This window comes from Phyllobates terribilis, unplaced genomic scaffold (assembly GCF_046119375.1).
Source record: "Phyllobates terribilis strain yellow unplaced genomic scaffold, ASM4611937v1 Scaffold_180__1_contigs__length_3869351, whole genome shotgun sequence".
Classification (NCBI taxonomy): Eukaryota; Metazoa; Chordata; class Amphibia; order Anura; family Dendrobatidae; genus Phyllobates; species Phyllobates terribilis.
The window spans coordinates 1,674,750-1,693,486 of record NW_027362940.1 but is presented as its reverse complement, the minus strand read 5'-3'; the positions used below and the strand labels follow the sequence as shown (position 1 = coordinate 1,693,486).

At 48.1% G+C, this 18,737-nt stretch overlaps 1 protein-coding gene across 1 annotated transcript; it reads right to left on the bottom strand.

The window, feature by feature from the left end:
• Window positions 1-3,282: 3,282 nt before the first annotated feature.
• Window positions 3,283-14,947, bottom strand: LOC141212598 (dynein axonemal heavy chain 12-like). Its single transcript, XM_073664964.1, has 4 exons — window positions 14,830-14,947; window positions 13,412-13,694; window positions 8,583-8,699; window positions 3,283-3,868 (listed from the first exon to the last, which is right to left on the bottom strand). Exons 2-4 carry the CDS (start codon window positions 13,667-13,669, stop codon window positions 3,809-3,811), a joined length of 435 nt encoding a protein of 144 aa, XP_073521065.1. The 5' UTR covers window positions 13,670-13,694; window positions 14,830-14,947; the 3' UTR covers window positions 3,283-3,808.
• Between the last annotated feature and the right edge of the window lie 3,790 nt (window positions 14,948-18,737).

Here is an 18,737-nt window from a genome sequence, read left to right as displayed (position 1 = left end):
ATGTTACAACAAAAAATACATTAAAAACAACCACCCAGGAGGTATGAGTCATCGCCACTGTGAGGTCATAATGCTGACCAATCACAGAGCAGCCACACCCAGTTTTTCCACCAATCAGAGCAGCCATACCCAGATTTTCCACCAATCAGAGATCAGCAGTGGGTATAAATAGCCGCTGCCGCCTGCCCGGCTTAGCCTTGCACTGGTTGGGTCTCTCTTTTTTCCCTCTCTTGGTATCTCCCGGTATCTCTCCCTTCCCTCTCTCTTCTCTCCCTCCCCTCTCTCTTCTCTCTCTCTCTTTGACCCAATGGCCCTCTTAAGGGCTACCCCAAATGTGTAAAAGATAGAACCAATATTTGTGTTGTTTGTCCGTTTTATGGATGGAGCGAGACATGATGTCCCAGATGTGTCCCGGATTCAGGTCTGGGGAACGGGCGGGCCAGTCCATAGCTTCAATGCCTTCATCTTGCAGGAACTGCTGACACACTCCAGCCACATGAGGTCTGGCATTGTCCGGCATTAGGAGGAACCCAGGGCCAACCGCACCAGCATATGGTCTCACAAGGGGTCTGAGGATCTCATCTCGGTACCTAATGGCAGTCAGGCTACCTCTGCCGAGCACAAGGAGGGCTGTGCGGCCATCCAAAGAAATGCCACAGAACACCAGGATTGGCAAAGTCGCCACTGGCGCCCTGTGCTCTTCACAGATGAAAGCAGGTTCACACTGAGCACATGTAACAGACGTGACAGAGTCTGGAGACGCCATGGAGAGCGATCTGCTGCCTGCAACATCCCTCAGCATGACCGGTTTGATAGTGGGTCAGTAATGGTGTGGGGTGGCATTTGTTTGGAGGGCCGCACAGTTCCCTTTATTTTTTGAGCAGTGCATATACATATATAAAATGTTCCTCCCCCACCATGTGACATACTGCATACCTCATAGGGACAGCAGTCAGGAAGCACCAGTAGTACCAGCAGCTCCCACAGTACAATGCAAATGTAGCATTCTCAGCGTGTACTGACCAATGCTGTCCACCAGGTGGCATCAGCAGGAAATTACAGGGATGAGACAAGCACTGCATGACAGCCCCGCCCCAATCTGCCCTATACCAGACACGCCCCCTACCAACGCCCCACCCCCGCTGCCATGACAACCGAATTGTTTAATGGCAGAATGAGACCTTATATGAGCAAAGAAGTAGCGGCCGGAGAGCGGGGTCCGCACAGGTGAGCGCCCCCATAACACAGTGTATGTACTGCACGTCAGCTCTATGGCAGACTGTCACCTGTGCTGGATCCAGTACGTGTTACACTTATATCTGTACAGAGACACAGAGGACGCAGCGGGGCCCTGTCGCCAGATATATATATTTCTATATATTTGTGTGTGTGTATATATACAGTATATATATATGTGTGTGTATATACAGTATATATATATATATATATGTGTGTGTCTATATACAATATATATATGTGTGTGTCTATATACAGTATATACTGTATATGTGTGTCTATATACAGTATATATGTGTGTGTGTCTATATACAGTATATATATATATATATATGTGTGTGTGTGTGTGTGTGTGTGTGTGTGTGTGTGTGTGTGTGTGTGTGTGTGTGTGTGTGTGTGTGTGTATATATATATATATATATATATATATATATATATATGTGTGTGTATATATATATATACAGTATATATATGTGTGTGTATATACAGTACAGAAAAAAGTTTGGACACACCTTCTCATTTAAAGATTTTTCTGGATTTTCATGACTTTGAAAATTGTACATTCACACTGAAAGCATCAAAACTATGAATTAACACATGTGGAATTATATACTTAACAAAAAAGTGTGAAACAACTGAAAATATGTCTTATATTCTAGGTTCTTCAGAGTAGCCACCATTTGGTTTGATGACTGCTTTGCACACTCTTGGCATTCTCTTGATGAGCTTCAAGAGGTAGTCACCGGAAATGGTCTTCCAACAATCTTGAAGGAGTTCCCAGAGATGCTTAGCACTTGTTGGCCCTTTTGCCTTCACTCTGTGGTCCAGCTCACGCCAAACCATCTCGATTGAGTTCAGGTCTGGTGACTGTGGAGGCCAGGTCATCTGGCGTATCACCCCATCACTCTCTTTCTTGGTCAAATAGCCCTTACAAAGCCTGGAGGTGTGTTTGGGGTCATTGTCCTGTTAAAAAATAAATGATGGTCCAACTAAACGCAAACCAGATGGAATAGCATGCCACTGCAAGATGCTGTGGTAGCCATGCTGGTTCAGTATGCCTTCCATTTTGAATAAATCCACAACAGTGTCAGCAGCAAAGCACCCCCACACCATCACACCTCCTCCTCCATGCTTCACGGTGGGAACCAGGCATGTAGAGTCCATCCGTTCACCTTATCTGCGTCGCACAAAGACACGGTGGTTGGAACCAAAGATCTAAAATTTGGACTCATCAGACCAAAGCACAGATTTCCACTGGTCTAGTGTCCATTCCTTGTGTTCTTTAGCCCAAACAAGTCTCTACAGCTTGTTGCCTGTCCTTAGCAGTGGTTTCCTAGCAGCTATTTTACCATGAAGGCCTGCTGCACAAAGTCTCCTCTTAACTGTTGTTGTAGAGATGTGTCTGCTGCTAGAACTCTGTGTGGCATTGACCTGGTCTCTAATCTGAGCTGCTGTTAACCTGCGATTTCTGAGGCTGGTGACTCGGATAAACTTATCCTCAGAAGCAGAGGTGACTCTTGGTCTTCCTTTACTGGGGCGGTCCTCATGTGACCCAGTTACTTTGTAGCGCTTCATGGTTTTTGCAACTGTACTTGGGGACACTTTCAAAGTTTTCCCAATTTTTCGGACTGACTGACCTTCATTTCTTAATGTAATGATGGCCACTCGTTTTTCTTTACTTAGCTGCTTTTTTCTTGCCATAATACAAATTCTAACAGTCTATTCAGTAGGACTATCAGCTGTGTATTCACCTGACTTCTGCACAACACAACTGATGGTCCCAACCCCATTTATAAGGCAAGAAATCCCACTTATTAAACCTGACAGGGCACACCTGTGAAGTGAAAACCATTTCCGGTGACTACCTCTTGAAGCTCATCAAGAGAATGCCAAGAGTGTGCAAAGCAGTCATCAAAGCAAAAGGTGGCTACTCTGAAGAACCTAGACTATAAGACATATTTTCAGTCGTTTCACACTTTTTTGTTAAGTATATAATTCCACATGTGTTAATTCATAGTTTTGATGCTTTCAGTGTGAATGTACAATTTTCATAGTCATGAAAATACAGAAAAATCTTTAAATGAGAATGTGTGTCCAAACTTTTGGTCTGTACTATATAATCAAAAGATGTCAGCAGAACATCGGATGGAGTCAGTTTATTATCTGCAATGGAGCAGCTTAACATTGTATGTACCTTTGACATTGCTATGTAGTCCAAACCATCAGAGCAGTTAAAGACCACACACTGCACGGCCAGCGCCTTGGCCAAATCTTTGGTGGTCTCAGTTTTTCCTGTGCCGGCCGGACCTTCTGGAGCTCCACCAAGATTTAGATAAAAAGCACCGATCTACCAATGAAACATGAAAGAACTGGTATGAAATATCAATAATAATTGCTAATAAGTTTCATGCATCATACAAAAGTCAAAAACATTTCTGAGCATAACCCATCACATCATAGCAGAGTCCGCTAGCATCTGTCAGTGAGCGGAGTGATGACCAGGCGTGGGGAGCTGCCCAGGTACTCATAGGCGGACTTCACATTGCAGTTGATGATTCGCACTCTCGCATTCTCATTCTCCCAGTAATAGCGGAGTTGGGCAAGCCACCGGAAGTCTATTCATGAGAAACTCCTGAGGAATGTAGGAAAAGATAGTCAACCTCTAAGACACTGCAGAATCACAAGGGAGAGTTTCTAAAGGGAAGGCAAATGCACATACATTATAGGACAAAACTCCTAGTCACCGAATTCTGCTTTTTTCATTTAGTCCCATTGCCCACGGTGTATAACATCCGGACTCTCAGCCCCCAGTTTATAAAATCCGGCCTCTCGCCTCCCCCGGTGTATAACATCCACCCCTCGCCCCTAGTTTAGTATAACATCTCTCCCCTCGCCCCCCCCGCCAGTGTATAAAATCCATCCCCTCAACCCCACTGTATAACATCCAACCCCAAGCGCTCCATTGCATAACATCTGGCCCCCAGGGTATAACATCCGGCCCCCAGCCCCGGTGTATAACATCTGTCCCCTCGCTCCCTCCCCCTGGTGTATAACATCCGGCCTCTCGCCCCCCCGGTGTATAATATCCGTCCCCTTGCTCCTCAGTGTATAACATCCAGCCCTCGGACTTGTATAACATCTAGCCCCTCGTACCCCTAGGGTATAACATCTGGCCCCTCGGCCTTGTATAACATTAAGACTCTCGCCCCCCACCAGTGTATAACATCAATCCCCACGCCCCCGGTGTATAATATCCGTCCCCTCACCCCGGTATATAAAATCCATCCCCTCAACCCCACTGTATAACATCCAACCCCAAGCGCTCCATTGCATAACATCTGGCCCCCAGGGTATAACATCCGGCCCCCAGCCCCGGTGTATAACATCTGTCCCCTCGCTCCCTCCCCCTGGTGTATAACATCAGGCCTCTCGCCCCCCCGGTGTATAATATCCGTCCCCTCGCCCCCCCCCGCCAGTGTATAAAATCCATCCCCTCAACCCCACTGTATAACATCCAACCCCAAGCCCTTCTTTGCATAATATCCGGCCCCCAGCCCCGGTGTATAACATCTGTCCCCTCGCTCCCTCCCCCTTGTGTATAACATCTGGCCTCTCGCCCCCCCGGTGTATAATATCCGTCCCCTCGCCCCAGTGTATAATATCCGTCCCCCCGCCCCTGGTGAATAATATCCGTCCCCTCACCCCTGGTGAATAATATCCGTCCCCTCGCACCTGGTGTATAATATCCGTCCCCTCGCCCCTGGTGTATAATATCCGTCCCCTCGCCCCTGGTGTATAATATCCGTCCCCTCGCACCTGGTGTATAATATCCGTCCCCTCGCACCTGGTGTATAATATCCGTCCCCTCGCCCCTGGTGAATAATATCCGTCCCCTCGCCCCTGGTGTATAATATCCGTCCCCTCGCCCCTGGTGTATAATATCCGTCCCCTCGCACCTGGTGTATAATATCCGTCCCCTCGCACCTGGTGTATAATATCCGTCCCCACGCCCCCCGGTGTATAATATCCGTCCCCACGCCCCCCGGTGTATAATATCCGTCCCCTCGCCCCTGGTGTATAATATCCGTCCCCTCACCCCTGGTGTATAATATCCGTCCCCTCGCACCTGGTGTATAATATCCGTCCCCTCACCCCTGGTGTATAATATCCGTCCCCTCGCACCTGGTGTATAATATCCGTTCCCTCGCCCCTGGTGTATAATATCCGTCCCCACGCCCCCCGGTGTATAATATCCGTCCCCTCACCCCGGTATATAATATCCGTCCCCTTGCTCCTCAGTGTATAACATCCAGCCCTCGGACAGTATAACATCTAGCCCCTCGTACCCCTAGGGTATAACATCTGGCCCCTCGGCCTTGTATAACATTAAGACTCTCGCCCCCCACCAGTGTATAACATCAATCCCCACGCCCCCCGGTGTATAACATCCGCCCTCCCATGCTGTGTGCTGTTACTAACATATGACAGAACGGCTGGTGGTGCAGAGCTCTCTGATACCAGCGCGGTCCTGTAATAGGAGCCACCGGGGTAACAAGTCTGGATATTACATTTCTTCCCTCCTAAATCTTCCCCCATCACATGTGAGTGATATTATTAAGGAGTGGAAGGAACTGCAGCAACTCAGGAGACCCCAGAACATTACAGAGCGGGGTCACTGAGTGCTGAGGAGCAGAGGGCAGAACGCTCTCCTGACTCCATAACTGCAGAGTCCAGATCTACTTTGGTAACAACATCACCACAAACACTGCGCCCCCGCCTGGAGCTTTATGGCCGAGCAGCTGCATGCAGCCTTACATCACCAAGCACGATGCCGAGCGTCGGATGGAGTGGTGTGAAGCCGCCACCACAGGACTCTGGAGGAGACCTGTTCTGTGCAGTGACGGATCACACTTCTCTATCTGGCATCTGATGGACGAGTCTGGATTTGGTGAATGCCAGGAGAACGTTACCCTATTAACTGCATTGTGCCCGCTGGGCAGTTTGGTGGTGGGGGTATGGCCTTGTTTTTAGGGGGTGGTCTAGGCCCCTTAGTTCCAGTGAAAAGATATCTTAATGCTTCAGCACAAGACATTTTAAACAATTGTAGCTTCCAACCCTAAGGGAATAGAAGAGCAGAACTGTTTCCCACACGTTCTCAACCTCAACCCCACTAAACACCTTTAGGATGATTAATTAGAACAAATACTGGAGAATGGCAGCATAAATATGTCACCGCAACATAGGGAAGAACAATGTCAGGCACACATCAATTACATTGCCATATGTCTGCTCAGGCTTAGAATGGCTGACCACTCGGAGAATGACATAATACCTACAAAGAAACCGAACAAAAGGTCATTAAAGGAATTGACATAAAACCCCTTTATTAGTCCATCCATGGTTATAGAACGACACTGCACAGAGGAGGGCACACACACCATTAATAGAAAATATTACAAACCGCACCTAGGCCATCCAAACCACTGACTATAAAGAAGATCAATTGTGGCAATGAGTCATATACAGGGGACGCCGACACCTACAGATGCCAAAACATTCCTATATAGTGACCACCATCTCAATATGCAGAAATGACTACTGCCCCATAGACGTCATTGTAAGTACACCCCAAGATTGCTTTACTGTGACAAGATCAATTGTGTCCTATGAAAACTCAAAGAAAAGAGGGGGGAATATAACATAGATATGGAAAGAACATAGGAATATGGTGAAATGTATGAAGGTGCTCGGCATACTGAGCTGTGATATCTGTAGAGGGACGGACTCCATATTAACATCCTGGACATGGATTAGAATAGGAGGCCATAAAAGCCCCTGTAGGTGTAATGTGGAGGGGGCACAATACCTTTCTCCATGTAGTGTATAATAAATAGAACATGGTATTGGAAAGTTTGCTGCCAGCCATGATGTTTGCACAAACCTGTTTCGATCATTTCCCTGACCACGTCACGAGCGTGCCCCTCTATGGTGACGAGAGCCCCCAATGTGCTGCGAGTCTGCTGGGACAATTTGCCTCCTCGCAAATTGCTCCAAATACCCAGATGTACCTCTATAAAACCCTGCTACAAACAGCATGGAAAACTCAATGCAGATGGATTCATTTTATGCTGGTATTATGGGAAATCCCATACAATGTCTTCCCTTATTGGTAGATATGACGAGAGTAGAGATGAGCGAATGGATTTGCAGGACTCTGGTCCAACAGTCCGGTCAGTATTCCACGGCCGCAGGACCGGAGCCCCGTGAACCGGCATCTCCGGCTCCTCTTTTGATGTCGATGTCATAGTTGTGGTGTGAGGCACAAATGACATCACGCCTGGCCGGCTAATCAAAAGAGGAGCCAGGGATGCCGGCATGTAAGAGGCGGTTAGCAAGGCTCCCATCCAACAGCCACAGACTACTAACCTGCTCTCTTAGACCAAGGTCCTGCAAATTTAGTTGCGCATCTCTAGACAAGATGCATGAATCAATGCAAAATCCCAACAATACTATGGAGCCTTTTGGGTACCTTCAAGATATTGAGCCGCTGTACAACTGCAACCCCCAGGAGAAGACCCCTGGGCAAGAACACTACATGGGCTCTTTGCAGTCTAATAACGTACTGTGAAATAAGCTGCTTGCATCTTTGGATGTGAATGTGGGTCCCCTTACCTCTGTTGCACCAATGGTATATCCCCCCCTGGAAACTCCTATAAGCTGCGTCTCTGGGTATGACAGTCTATTAGCAGGAGAACTCATGAAGTCTGTCTATGAATGTATATATATGTATTTCTCCCAGAAAATTATTACAATTACACGTTTTGTTGTTCACATGTTTATTTCATTTGTGTATATTGGAACAACACAAAAAGAAGATATTAGTCAACAATTTTGGTTCTCAAGTCCTCAGACAGTTCTCTTCTCCTCTTTCTGTTCTCCCTGCTTAGTGTGGCACGTAACAACGCAAAGACTGAGTCAACTTTTCCCCTTTGTATCAGGTTTCAGGTGTGATTTTCATATTGCCCGCACCTTTTACTTGCCACAGGTGAGTTTGAACGAGCATCACATGCTTGAAACAAAATTGTTTACCCACAATTTTGGAAAGATGCCAACAATTTTGTCCGACCCATTTATGGGGTTTTGTGTGAAATTATATCCAATTTGCCTTTTTTTGTGTTGTTCCAATACATACAAAGGAAATAAACATGTGTATAACAGAAAATACACATGCAATTTTTTATGGAAAAATACTTCATTTTCTGGAACAACTTCAAGGGTGCCAACACTTCCGGCCATGACTGTTTATAGTGAAGCAACCTTGATCAGTAAAGGAGCTTATGCCGTACCTCCGGGCCACTGCCGATAGCTTCATGCACTTCACTTGTCCAGAACATGAGACACACAGAGCACGACCTGCCCGGCCATTCCCTCACCCAGTCTTTTCTTGCAGTCGCAGGGTATGCCTTTTAAAAAAGAAAGTTAAATTACGTTGACAGAAGCATTTAAGAGAGGGACAACCTTACTAGTATTATCTAGCAAATTCATTTCTACCGATTGCAGGTAGAAGATCTGCTACCTGGCTCTATTGCAAGAGATACATCATCCACAAATCATTCACTGCCGCCAAATAATCTTATACAAATATAAAAGAACTAGATGGTGGCCCGATTCTAATGCACCGGGTATTCTAGAATAGGTATGCGGCCGACCGGGTGCAATCAGCAGAGCTGTGTTTAAATTTGGCGCCAAAATCGCTGATTGGTCGCGTTCGGCAACCGCGACCAATCAGCAAAGCGGTGTTTAAATTTGGCGGCAATATCGATGATTGGTCGCGGGCGGCGGCCGCGACCAATCAGCGAACCGTGTTAGTGAGGACTGGAGAGCGTGTTTAAATTTGGCACCAAAATCGCTGATTAGTCGCGACCAATCAGCCGAGCGGTGTTTAAATTTGGCGCCAATACTGCTGACTGGTCATGGCCGCCGACCGCGACCAATCAGCAGAGCGATGCAGAGTGGGGTTTAAATTCGGCGCCAAAATCACAGATTGGTCGCCGGCCGTGACCAAACAGCAGAGCATTCTTTAAATTTGGTGCCAAAATCGCTGATTGGTCGAGGCCGGCGACAGCGACCAATCAGCAGAGCGTTGTTTAAATTTGGCGCCAATCTCGCTGATTGGTCGCGGCTGGCGGCCGCGACCAATCAGCAGTGCGGTGTTTAAATTTGGCACCAAAATCGCTGATTAGTCGCGGCTGGCGGCTGCGACCAATCAGTAGAGCAGGGTTTAAATTTGGCACCAATAATGCTGATGGGTCTTTGCCGGCGACCGCGACCAATCAGCACAGCGGGGTTTACATTTGGCCCCAATGCTGCTGATTGGTCTCGGCCGGCGACCGTGACCAATCAGCAGAGCGTTGTTTAAATTTGGCACCAAAAACGCAGATTGGTCGCGGCCGGTGGTTGCGACCAATCAGCAGAGTGAGGTTTAAATTTGGCGCCAATACTGCTGATTGATCTCGGCCAGCGACCGCGATCAATCAGCAGAGCGTTGCTTAAATTTGGCGCCAATCTCGTTGATTGGACGCGTCCGGCGTCCGCGTCCAATCAGCACAGCAGTGTTTAAATGTGGCGGCAAGATCGGTGAATGGTCGCGGCCGCTATTTAAGTGTGGCGCCCAAATCGGTGATTGGTTGCGGGCAGCGGACGCGAACAATCAGCAGAGCGGTGTTTAACTTTAGCGCCAAGATCACTGATTGGTCGGGTGTGGAGAGCGCGACCAATCAGCGAATCGTATTGGTGAGGAGCGGGGAGCGGAATCGTATTAGAGAGGACAGGGGAGCGCCCCTGCCTGTGCGGCTACTTCCGCTGCGAGAACCCGGGACATGAGCGGGCGCTCGGAGCAGAAGTATCCCGACCCGCAGCGCCGCTCCCCGGTCCCCCCTTCACACCCTAGCCGCTGATGTCCCCACAGTATCCGCAGGGTGTTACAAAGGTCCGGACATTTGTGTTCAAAATCGCTGATTGGTCGCTGGTGCTGCCCGCGACCAATCACCGATTTGGGCGCCAATTTTAAATATCGGCCGCGACCAATCACCGATCTTGGCTCCACATTTAAACACCGCTGTGCTGATTGGTCGCCGACGCTGGGCGCGACCAATCACCGATTTTGGCGCCACATTTAAATTTAAATAGCGGCCGCGACCAATTGGATGTCAGCGCCGCTCCCCGGTCCTCCCTTCACACCCTAGCCGCATGGATGTCAGCGCCGCTGCCTGTGCGGATAGTTCCGCTGCAAGAACCCGGGACATGAGTGGGCGCTCGCAGCAGAAGTATCCGGACTCGCAGCGCCGCTCCCCGGTCCTCCCTTCACACCCTAGCCACTGATGTCCCCACAGTATCCGCATGGTGTTACAAAGGTCAGGACATCTGTGTTAAAAATCGCTGATTGGTCGCTGGCGCTGGCCGCGACCAATCACCGATCTTGGCGGCAAATTCAAACACCGCTGTGCTGATTGGTCGCCGACGCTGTGCGCGACCAATCACCAATTTTGGCGGCACATTTAAATAGCGTCCGCGACCAATCAGTACAGCGGTGTTTAAATGTTGAGCCAAGATCGGTGATTGGTCGCGGCCGATATTTAAATTTGGCGCCTAAATCGGTGATTGGTCGGCGGCAGCGTCAGCGACCAATCAGCGATTTTTAACACAAATGTCCGGACCTTTGTAACACCATGCGGATACTGTGGGGACATCAGCGGCTAGGGTGTGAAGGGAGGACCGGGGAGCGGCGCTGCGGGTCGGGATACTTCTGCTGCGAGCGCCCGCTCATGTCCCGGGTTCTCGGAGCGGAAGTATCCGCACAGGCAGCGGCGCTGACATCCATGCGGCTAGGGCGTGAAGGGAGCACCGGGGAGCGGCGCTGACATCCAATTGGTCGCGGCCGCTATTTAAATGTGCCGCACAAATCGGTGATTGATCGCCGACTTGGCCCGCAACCAACCACTGATCTTGCGGCCAAAGTTAAACACTACGGTGCTAATTGGTCGCGGATGCTGACAGCGACCAATCACCGATTTGGGCGCCACATTCAAATATCGGCCGCGACCAATCACCGATCTTGGCTCCACATTTAAACACCGCTGTGCTGATTGGTCGCCGACGCTGGGCGCGACCAATCACCGATTTTGGTGCCACATTTAAATAGCGTCCGCGACCAATCCGCACAGCGGTGTTTAAATGTGGAGCCAAGATCGGTGATTGGTCGCGGCCGATATTTGAATGTGGCGCCAAAATCGGTGATTGGTCGCTGTCAGCGTCCGCGACCAATCAGCACCGTAGTGTTTAACTTTTGCGGCAAGATCCGTGATTGGTTGTGGGCCAAGACCGCGACCAATCACCGATTTGTGCGGCACTTTTAAATAGCGTCCGCGACCAATTGGATGTCAGCGCCGCTCCCCGTTCCTCCCTTCACACCCTAGCCGCATGGATGTCAGCGGCGCTGCCTGTGCGGATACTTCCGCTCCGAGAACCCGGGACATGAGCGGGCGTTCGGAGCAGAAGTATCACGACCCGCAGCGCCGCTCCCTGGTCCTCCCTTCACACCCTAGCCGCTGATGTCCCCACAGTATCCGCATGGTGTTACAAAGGTCCGGACATTTGTGTTAAAAATCGCTGATTGGTCGCTGGCGCTGCCCGCGACCAATCACCGATTTGGGCGCCAAATTTAAATATCAGCCGCGACCAATCAGCACAGCGGTGTTTAAATGTGGAGCCAAGATCGGTGATTGGTCGCGGCCGATATTTAAATTTGGCGCCCAAATCGGTGATTGGTCGCGGGCAGCGCCAGCGACCAATCACCGATCTTGGCTCCACATTTAAACACCGCTGTGCTGATTGGTCGCGGCTGATATTTAAATTTGGCGCCCAAATCGGTGATTGGTCGCGGGCAGCGCCAGCGACCAATCAGCGATTTTTAACACAAATGTCCGGACCTTTGTAAGACCATGCGGATACAGTGGGGACATCAGCGGCTAGGGTGTTAAGGGAGGACCGGGGAGCGGCGCTGCGAGTCCAGATACTTCTGCTGCGAGCGCCCGCTCATGTCCCGGGTTCTCGGAGCGGAAGTATCCGCACAGGCAGCGCCGCTGACATCCATGCGGCTAGGGTGTGAAGGGAGGACCGGGGAGCGGCGCTGACATCCATGCGGCTAGGGTGTGAAGGGAGGACCGGGGAGCGGCGCTGACATCCATGCGGCTAGGGTGTGAAGGGAGGACCGGGGAGCGGCGCTGACATCCAATTGGTCACGGACGCTATTTAAAAGTGCCGCACAAATCGGTGATTGGTCGCTGTCTTGGCCCGCGACCAATGACTGATCTTGGCGCCAAAGTTAAACACTATTGTGCTGATTGGTCGGGGACGCTGACCGCGACCAATCACCGATTTGGGCGCCAAATTGAAATATCGGCCGCGACCAATCACCGATTTTGGCGCCAAATTTAAATATCGGCCGCGACCAATCACCACAGCGGTGTTTAAATGTGGAGCCAAGATCGGTGATTGGTCGCGGGCAGCGTCGGCGACCAATCAGCACAGCGGTGTTTAAGTTTTGCGCTAAGATCAGTGATTGGTCGGGTCCGAAGACCGCGATCAATCATCGAATCGTCTTGGTGAGGACCGGGGAGCGGCGCTGCCTGTGCGGCTACTTCCGCTGCGAGAACCCGGGACATAGCGGGCGCTCACAGCAGAAGTATCCCGACCCGCAGCGCCGCTCCCCGGTCCTCCCTTCCGCATGGAGGTCAGCGACGCCGGCGGTCCTTCCGCTGCTACCGGCCGGGAGATGAGCGCCTCGCGGCGCTCATCTTCCGGCTGCATCTCCATCCCGCAGATGGGTCCGTCGGTCGGGTTCCTTCTGCTGTTGCCGGCCGGGAGATGAGCGCCTTGCGCCAGTCATCTCCTGGCTGCATCGCCGCTCAGCTCCGTCCCGCAGATGAGCCGCTAACGGCCGCCATCTTTTTTTAGAAATCCCCCGGCGCTGATTGGCCGCTGCCGGACCAATGAGCGACGCGGGATTTCCTGGACAGACAGACACACAGACAGACAGACAGACGGGATAAGACGATTATATATATAGACTAGATTAGTTCCAATTAATGCTTTTGGTCTGTAGGTAGATCCGTACCATTCGTGACCGAGCAATAACATCATGCACGCTCCTTAACATGACATCTTCCCCTTGGATGAGCCACTTCTCCACGGCCCCCCGAGCCTCGGAGGTGGAGATGGTCTGGATGAGCTCTACGCGTTCCCCCTCGGTGCTGTACATGGCTTTGATGTCCAGGTTAGGAAGGAGCTCCAGCTTTGCTATGCCTTCAAAGCCCTTCTTTAGATGTGGTTGGACCCGCAGAGGATCTTTAGTCTCAGAGAGAATTTCTAGCATTTCATTGTTGTACAGGAAGAAAAAGCTAAAGCGAAAATGCACAATATGATAAAGATGTCATTAAAGTATTGGGTCAGGCGCCATTTGTATTAGTGTCTATGTGAGAAAATAGAAAAGCAAAGCTTTAAAGTAAAGATTCAGTCCCCATACACATTGGATTAAAATAGTTTAAACCTGACGATTGCAGCAGGACCGGCCTACCCACTGATGTGTATGGGGGTCTCCTGACTCTCCCCCGATAGAGGATGTCAGGGCCAGAAGGATCGGGCAGATGGGATTTCAATACCCGGTCTTTTGGTTCTCAGGGGAGATAACCCGCTGCCGGAGGTGTCCAGTACCGACTTTCTCCTCTCTCCCCATTAAAACCACATGACTGTTCAGCAGAATAGGTGGGAGTCAGGAGAAATAGCCAAATAACCATTCAGACCACGGGTATCTCATATGTCATGCGTATGGTTAGCTTAAAGGGGCTATCCAGCTTTGGGAACTTTTTTTTATTTAACTGAAATGTGTATTCCCATCTCCAGGATTCTACCCCAATATGTAGTATGCGTAATAATAATAATATTAGCAAATACCTCCAATTAGAAGTTTAGTATAGTTCTTCTGATTTGTTTTGTTGCTTACCCCATGTGCAGGGCATTGCAGTAGCTTAGGTTACGACCACTAGCAAATAACTGTCACTATATGAGTGGTCGTAACCATGGATACCGAAGCTACTGCAATGCCTTGCACATGGGGAAAGCGACATAGTGAATCAGAAGAACTATACTACACTTCTAATTGGAGGTATTTGCTAATATTATTATTATTACTACGCCTACTACATATTGGGATAGGATCTTGGAGATGGGAATACCCATTTAATTGCGAGTATTTGCGACAATTCAGTTTCATTAAAAATGTTGCACCGTTAGGCTTTTTGTTTCCTGCACATTCAGCTTTGATGTGATCTGTGGTCATAAATCGGCTAAGAGGAGCTGAAAAAAGACAGATTAAAAATAAGTCCAATAGCCAGCGCAACACAGAGCCAATAGAAGGCAAACAGTGCAAAATTATTAATGAAATCCAATTACAAAAATGATTTCAATGCGTTTAAATAAGAAAAAAAAATATTTAAGGAATATATACAATCATTGCAACAAGTGAAAGGACTATACCGTGGGAAAAAAGCCTCTTCTTCTCCAGATAGGCATTCAGCCCTTTCATGATTTTATCCAGAAGCACATTGCTGTCCTGAAGTTTCTCCAGAAGTCCGGTCAGAGAAGTGGCGCTTAAGACCTAAAACAAAGTAGATAGCCCATAAGTAAGATTCCATTATATAGTTATAGAGACTGAAAAAAGGTCACATTCATTGACTATTGTGCCAATAGTTTATATTAAAAGAAAAATTAGAACCTATTTGGATAGAAAATAGAAGATGCGGGAGGCTGGAGTCCAGGCAGTGCGGAGCCCCATAACCCGGGATCCTTGTGATGGAAGCATCAGGACACGGACTCTTGGAAAACATCAATCCTGGATGCAAGATGACCGTGCTTTCTTGTATCAGTCCACCATGAAGCATCCATTTACCTTCGGGTCTTTAACGCAATGTTTCATGATCTCTCTCCAGTTTCTGTCCACAGTCTGGAATAAGCGTCCTTCTTCAGGCATTTGCTGCATGATGTCCTCAGAAGAGAAGATTAAAGCCACTGGGTCGGCACCTTCAGCCATTCATCAATGGTTTCCAGGATCCTTATCAGTCGTTCCTCCCATTGCTTAAAGGAGGAGAGCAAAAAGTTAATTACACATAAAATGAAAAGGATAGAAAAAAAATGCTATCATTTTAGAAGATAAATTATCAATGGATATGAATTCTGAATTGTTGGACATTTGTAGGGAAAGTTTGGCGAGACTCCTTGATACCATCCCCTTTACATGTAAGCTGGAGCCGCATGTAACTTTAGCCTCGGAGATCCTAATGAAACCTTAGCTTCTGCTAATAAGCAAGTGAAGATTTTAAGCTGAGTGACAACATTTACTGTGGGTGGGAACTCCTTAATCCCTTCAGGACCGGATAATTTTTTGTTTTGCATTTTTTCCTTCCCTTCTTCAAAAAGCCATACATTTTTTAATTTTTCCATTGATATAGCTGCAAGAGGCTATGTAATGTGCTGTAGCTTAACCCCTTCCCAACATATGACATACTGTTAAGCCATATGCCATGTTCCTGCAGATGTGCAAAATTTGGACCTGGGCCCCCACCAGCATGTTGGTCAGATGTATGGGCCCTTGTAGCATTCTAGATCCGATAATGATGCGCGTGTTCGTCCCTGCCTTGGATGTTTCCCATTGTAGCCCCATCCTATAATAATGTCTCTCATTCTAGGCCCCTTCCTGGTATAATGTTCCCCATCCTGCGCCCCTTCCTGTTATAATATCCCCGATCCTGGGCCTCTTCCTGTTATAATATCCACCTTCTGTGTATAATACCCCCCATCCTGAGCCCCTTTCAGCAATAACGTCCCAATCCTGGGCTCCTTCCTGGTATAATGTCCTTGGTCCTGGGCCTCTTACTGTAATAATGTCCCCCATCCTGGCCCCTTCCTGTAACAATGTCCCCAATCCTGGTACAATGTCCCCCATCCTATAACAATGTCCTCCATCCTGGTATCCTGTCCCCCATCCTAGGCCCCATTCTGGTATAATGACCTCCATCCTTGTGCCCTTCCTGGTGTAATGTCCTTCATCCTGGCCCATGTCATGGTATAATGACCCCCATTCTGGTATAATGCTCCCTATCCTGGGCCCTTTCCTTGTATAATGTTCCCCATCCTGGGCCCCTTCTTTATATAATGCTCCCCATCCTGGGCCCCTTCCTTGTCTAATTCTCCCCACCCTGAGCCCCTTCCTTGTCTAATGCTCCCCATCCTTGGCCCTTTCCTGGTATAATGTTCTGTTGTTCTTTTCTAATACATTAAATAAACAAAAATAAATGATTCTTCTTACCTTCCTGCGCTCCCACGACATGCGGCGTCTTCTTCTGTAGCTGATTTCAGTGTGCCGGCAAGGGCAGCGCATGACGTCACTTCCATGCGTCGCTCGTGACTGGCACGCCGACATCAGCTACTGGCCTTTGATTGGCTGGCGGCATGCATTGCAGCTCAGGGACCCGGCATGTCCCTGCGCAGCAATATACTTCAGCCGAATGTGCGTCCTCAGACTGTGGAAGTGCCATAAATATATGAGATGGGAATACCACTCTGCCACTGTGCGCTCCTTTATGCACTTTACCCTCCTTTTTGGCACTCTTTGTGGTAAGAGACTACCTTAAAAAATGTTTTATGTGACATGTATCTGATTATTTGTGGGCAGGAGCATTATTTAGATGGATACCTGATGCATATGGCAAGTGTAAATCCAATGACTATGGAATACTTATGGATTACTTTTTGATATATTATTACACTCATTGGATTGTCTTGATATACTAACCTTATGCTATATTATCTATATTGCTCATGTCCCACTGTGACCATATGCGTGACCATATATGTATACTTTGTAACATATCTTGCTACATTGGTAATCTAATTAGTGTCTTTATACTATCCGTATTATGTCATTTCTCTTTTTACTATGTACGTTTTTTAACTTGATGGAATAAAAATTTATATTTTTTACGCCAATTAACTCTTTCTTCTCCTATGTACCCATGTGTTTCATGAGTTGGCTCAGTTTGGCAAATCTGGGATATATTTCCCCCCGGATATGCCAACTTTACCCCTATAGGGTCTATTTAGTTGTATCACTCTGAGTCTATGTCTGATCCAGAGATACAATAATGAACATGAATCCTTATATATCACGGATCTTGCAGCCGCCTTTACCTGCTTGGACATAAGTGTTACATAGTTACATAGTTTAAAAGGCCGAAAAAAGACAAGCGTCCATCCAGTTCAGCCTATTTCTTGTGCACTGCAGCTATTCCGCAGCGTTGATCCAGGGGAAGGCAAAAAAAAAACATGCGGTATAGGCCAATTTACATCATTGAGGAAAAATTCACTTCCCGACTCCAATCTGGCAGTCAGATTAAATCCCTGGATTAATTAACTATCACTAAGCATAAGACGTAATTTTATTGTTCTCAAGAAAGGCGTCCAGTCCTCTCTTGAACTCATTAAGTGAGTTGGACATCACCACTTCCTCTCCCAGAGAGTTCCAGAGTCTCACGGCTCTGACCGTAAAGAATCCCCTTCTATGCTGGTGCAGGAACCTCCTTTCCTCCAGACGCATAGTGTGCCCCCTCATCTTTGTCACCATCCTTGGTATAAACAGGTCATGGGAGAGATCTCTGTACAGCCCCCTGATGTATTTATACATGTTTATGAGGTCTCCCCTAAGCCTTCTCTTTTCCAACGTAAATAGGCCTAATTTGGACAACCTCTCTGGGTATTCTAGTCCCTCCATTCCCTTTATTACCTTAGTCGCCCTCCTTTGTACCCTCTCTAGCTCCAATATGTCTTTCCTGAGCACCGGAGCCCAGAACTGTGCACAATATTCTAAGTGCGGCCTTACCAGCGCTTTATACAGAGGAAGAACAATGTTCTCATCATATGCCCCTATTCCTCTTCTGATGCATGCCATGACTCTATTTGCCTTCGCAGCTGCTGCCTGACACTGGGCACTCCAATTTAATTTGCTGTTAACCAAGACGCCCAGGTCCTTCTCCATGTCAGATTTCCCCAACGGTTTCCCATTTAATATGTATGGGTGACTGCTGTTTTTCTTTCCCATGTGCATGACCTTACATTTATCGGCATTGAACCCCATTTGCCATTTTTTGGCCCAACTCCCCAATTTATCTAAATCCTCCTGTAGCTGTGCCCTATCCTCATCTGTATTAACTACTTTACAAAGTTTAGTATCATCTGCAAATATTGCTATTTTACTATGCAACCCTTCCACTAGATCATTAATAAATATATTAAATAATATAGGGCCCAAGACAGACCCTTGAGGCACCCCGCTAGTCGAGACGCAGTTATAAAAGGAATCCAATTTGTCCGCATTAATCAACTGCAGGGCA

Excerpts from the sequence above, each read along its gene's own strand:
- LOC141212598 (XM_073664964.1), bottom strand. The coding sequence starts at position 13,669 with ATGCTAGAAATTCTCTCTGAGACTAAAGATCCTCTGCGGGTCCAACCA. Across the intron at positions 8,700-13,411 it reads TTATTGCTCGGTCACGAATG|GCATACCCTGCGACTGCAAG; the intron begins GTACGGATCTAC and ends CTTTTTTAAAAG. Across the intron at positions 3,869-8,582 it reads CTATCGGCAGTGGCCCGGAG|GAGTTTCTCATGAATAGACT; the intron begins GTACGGCATAAG and ends TACATTCCTCAG.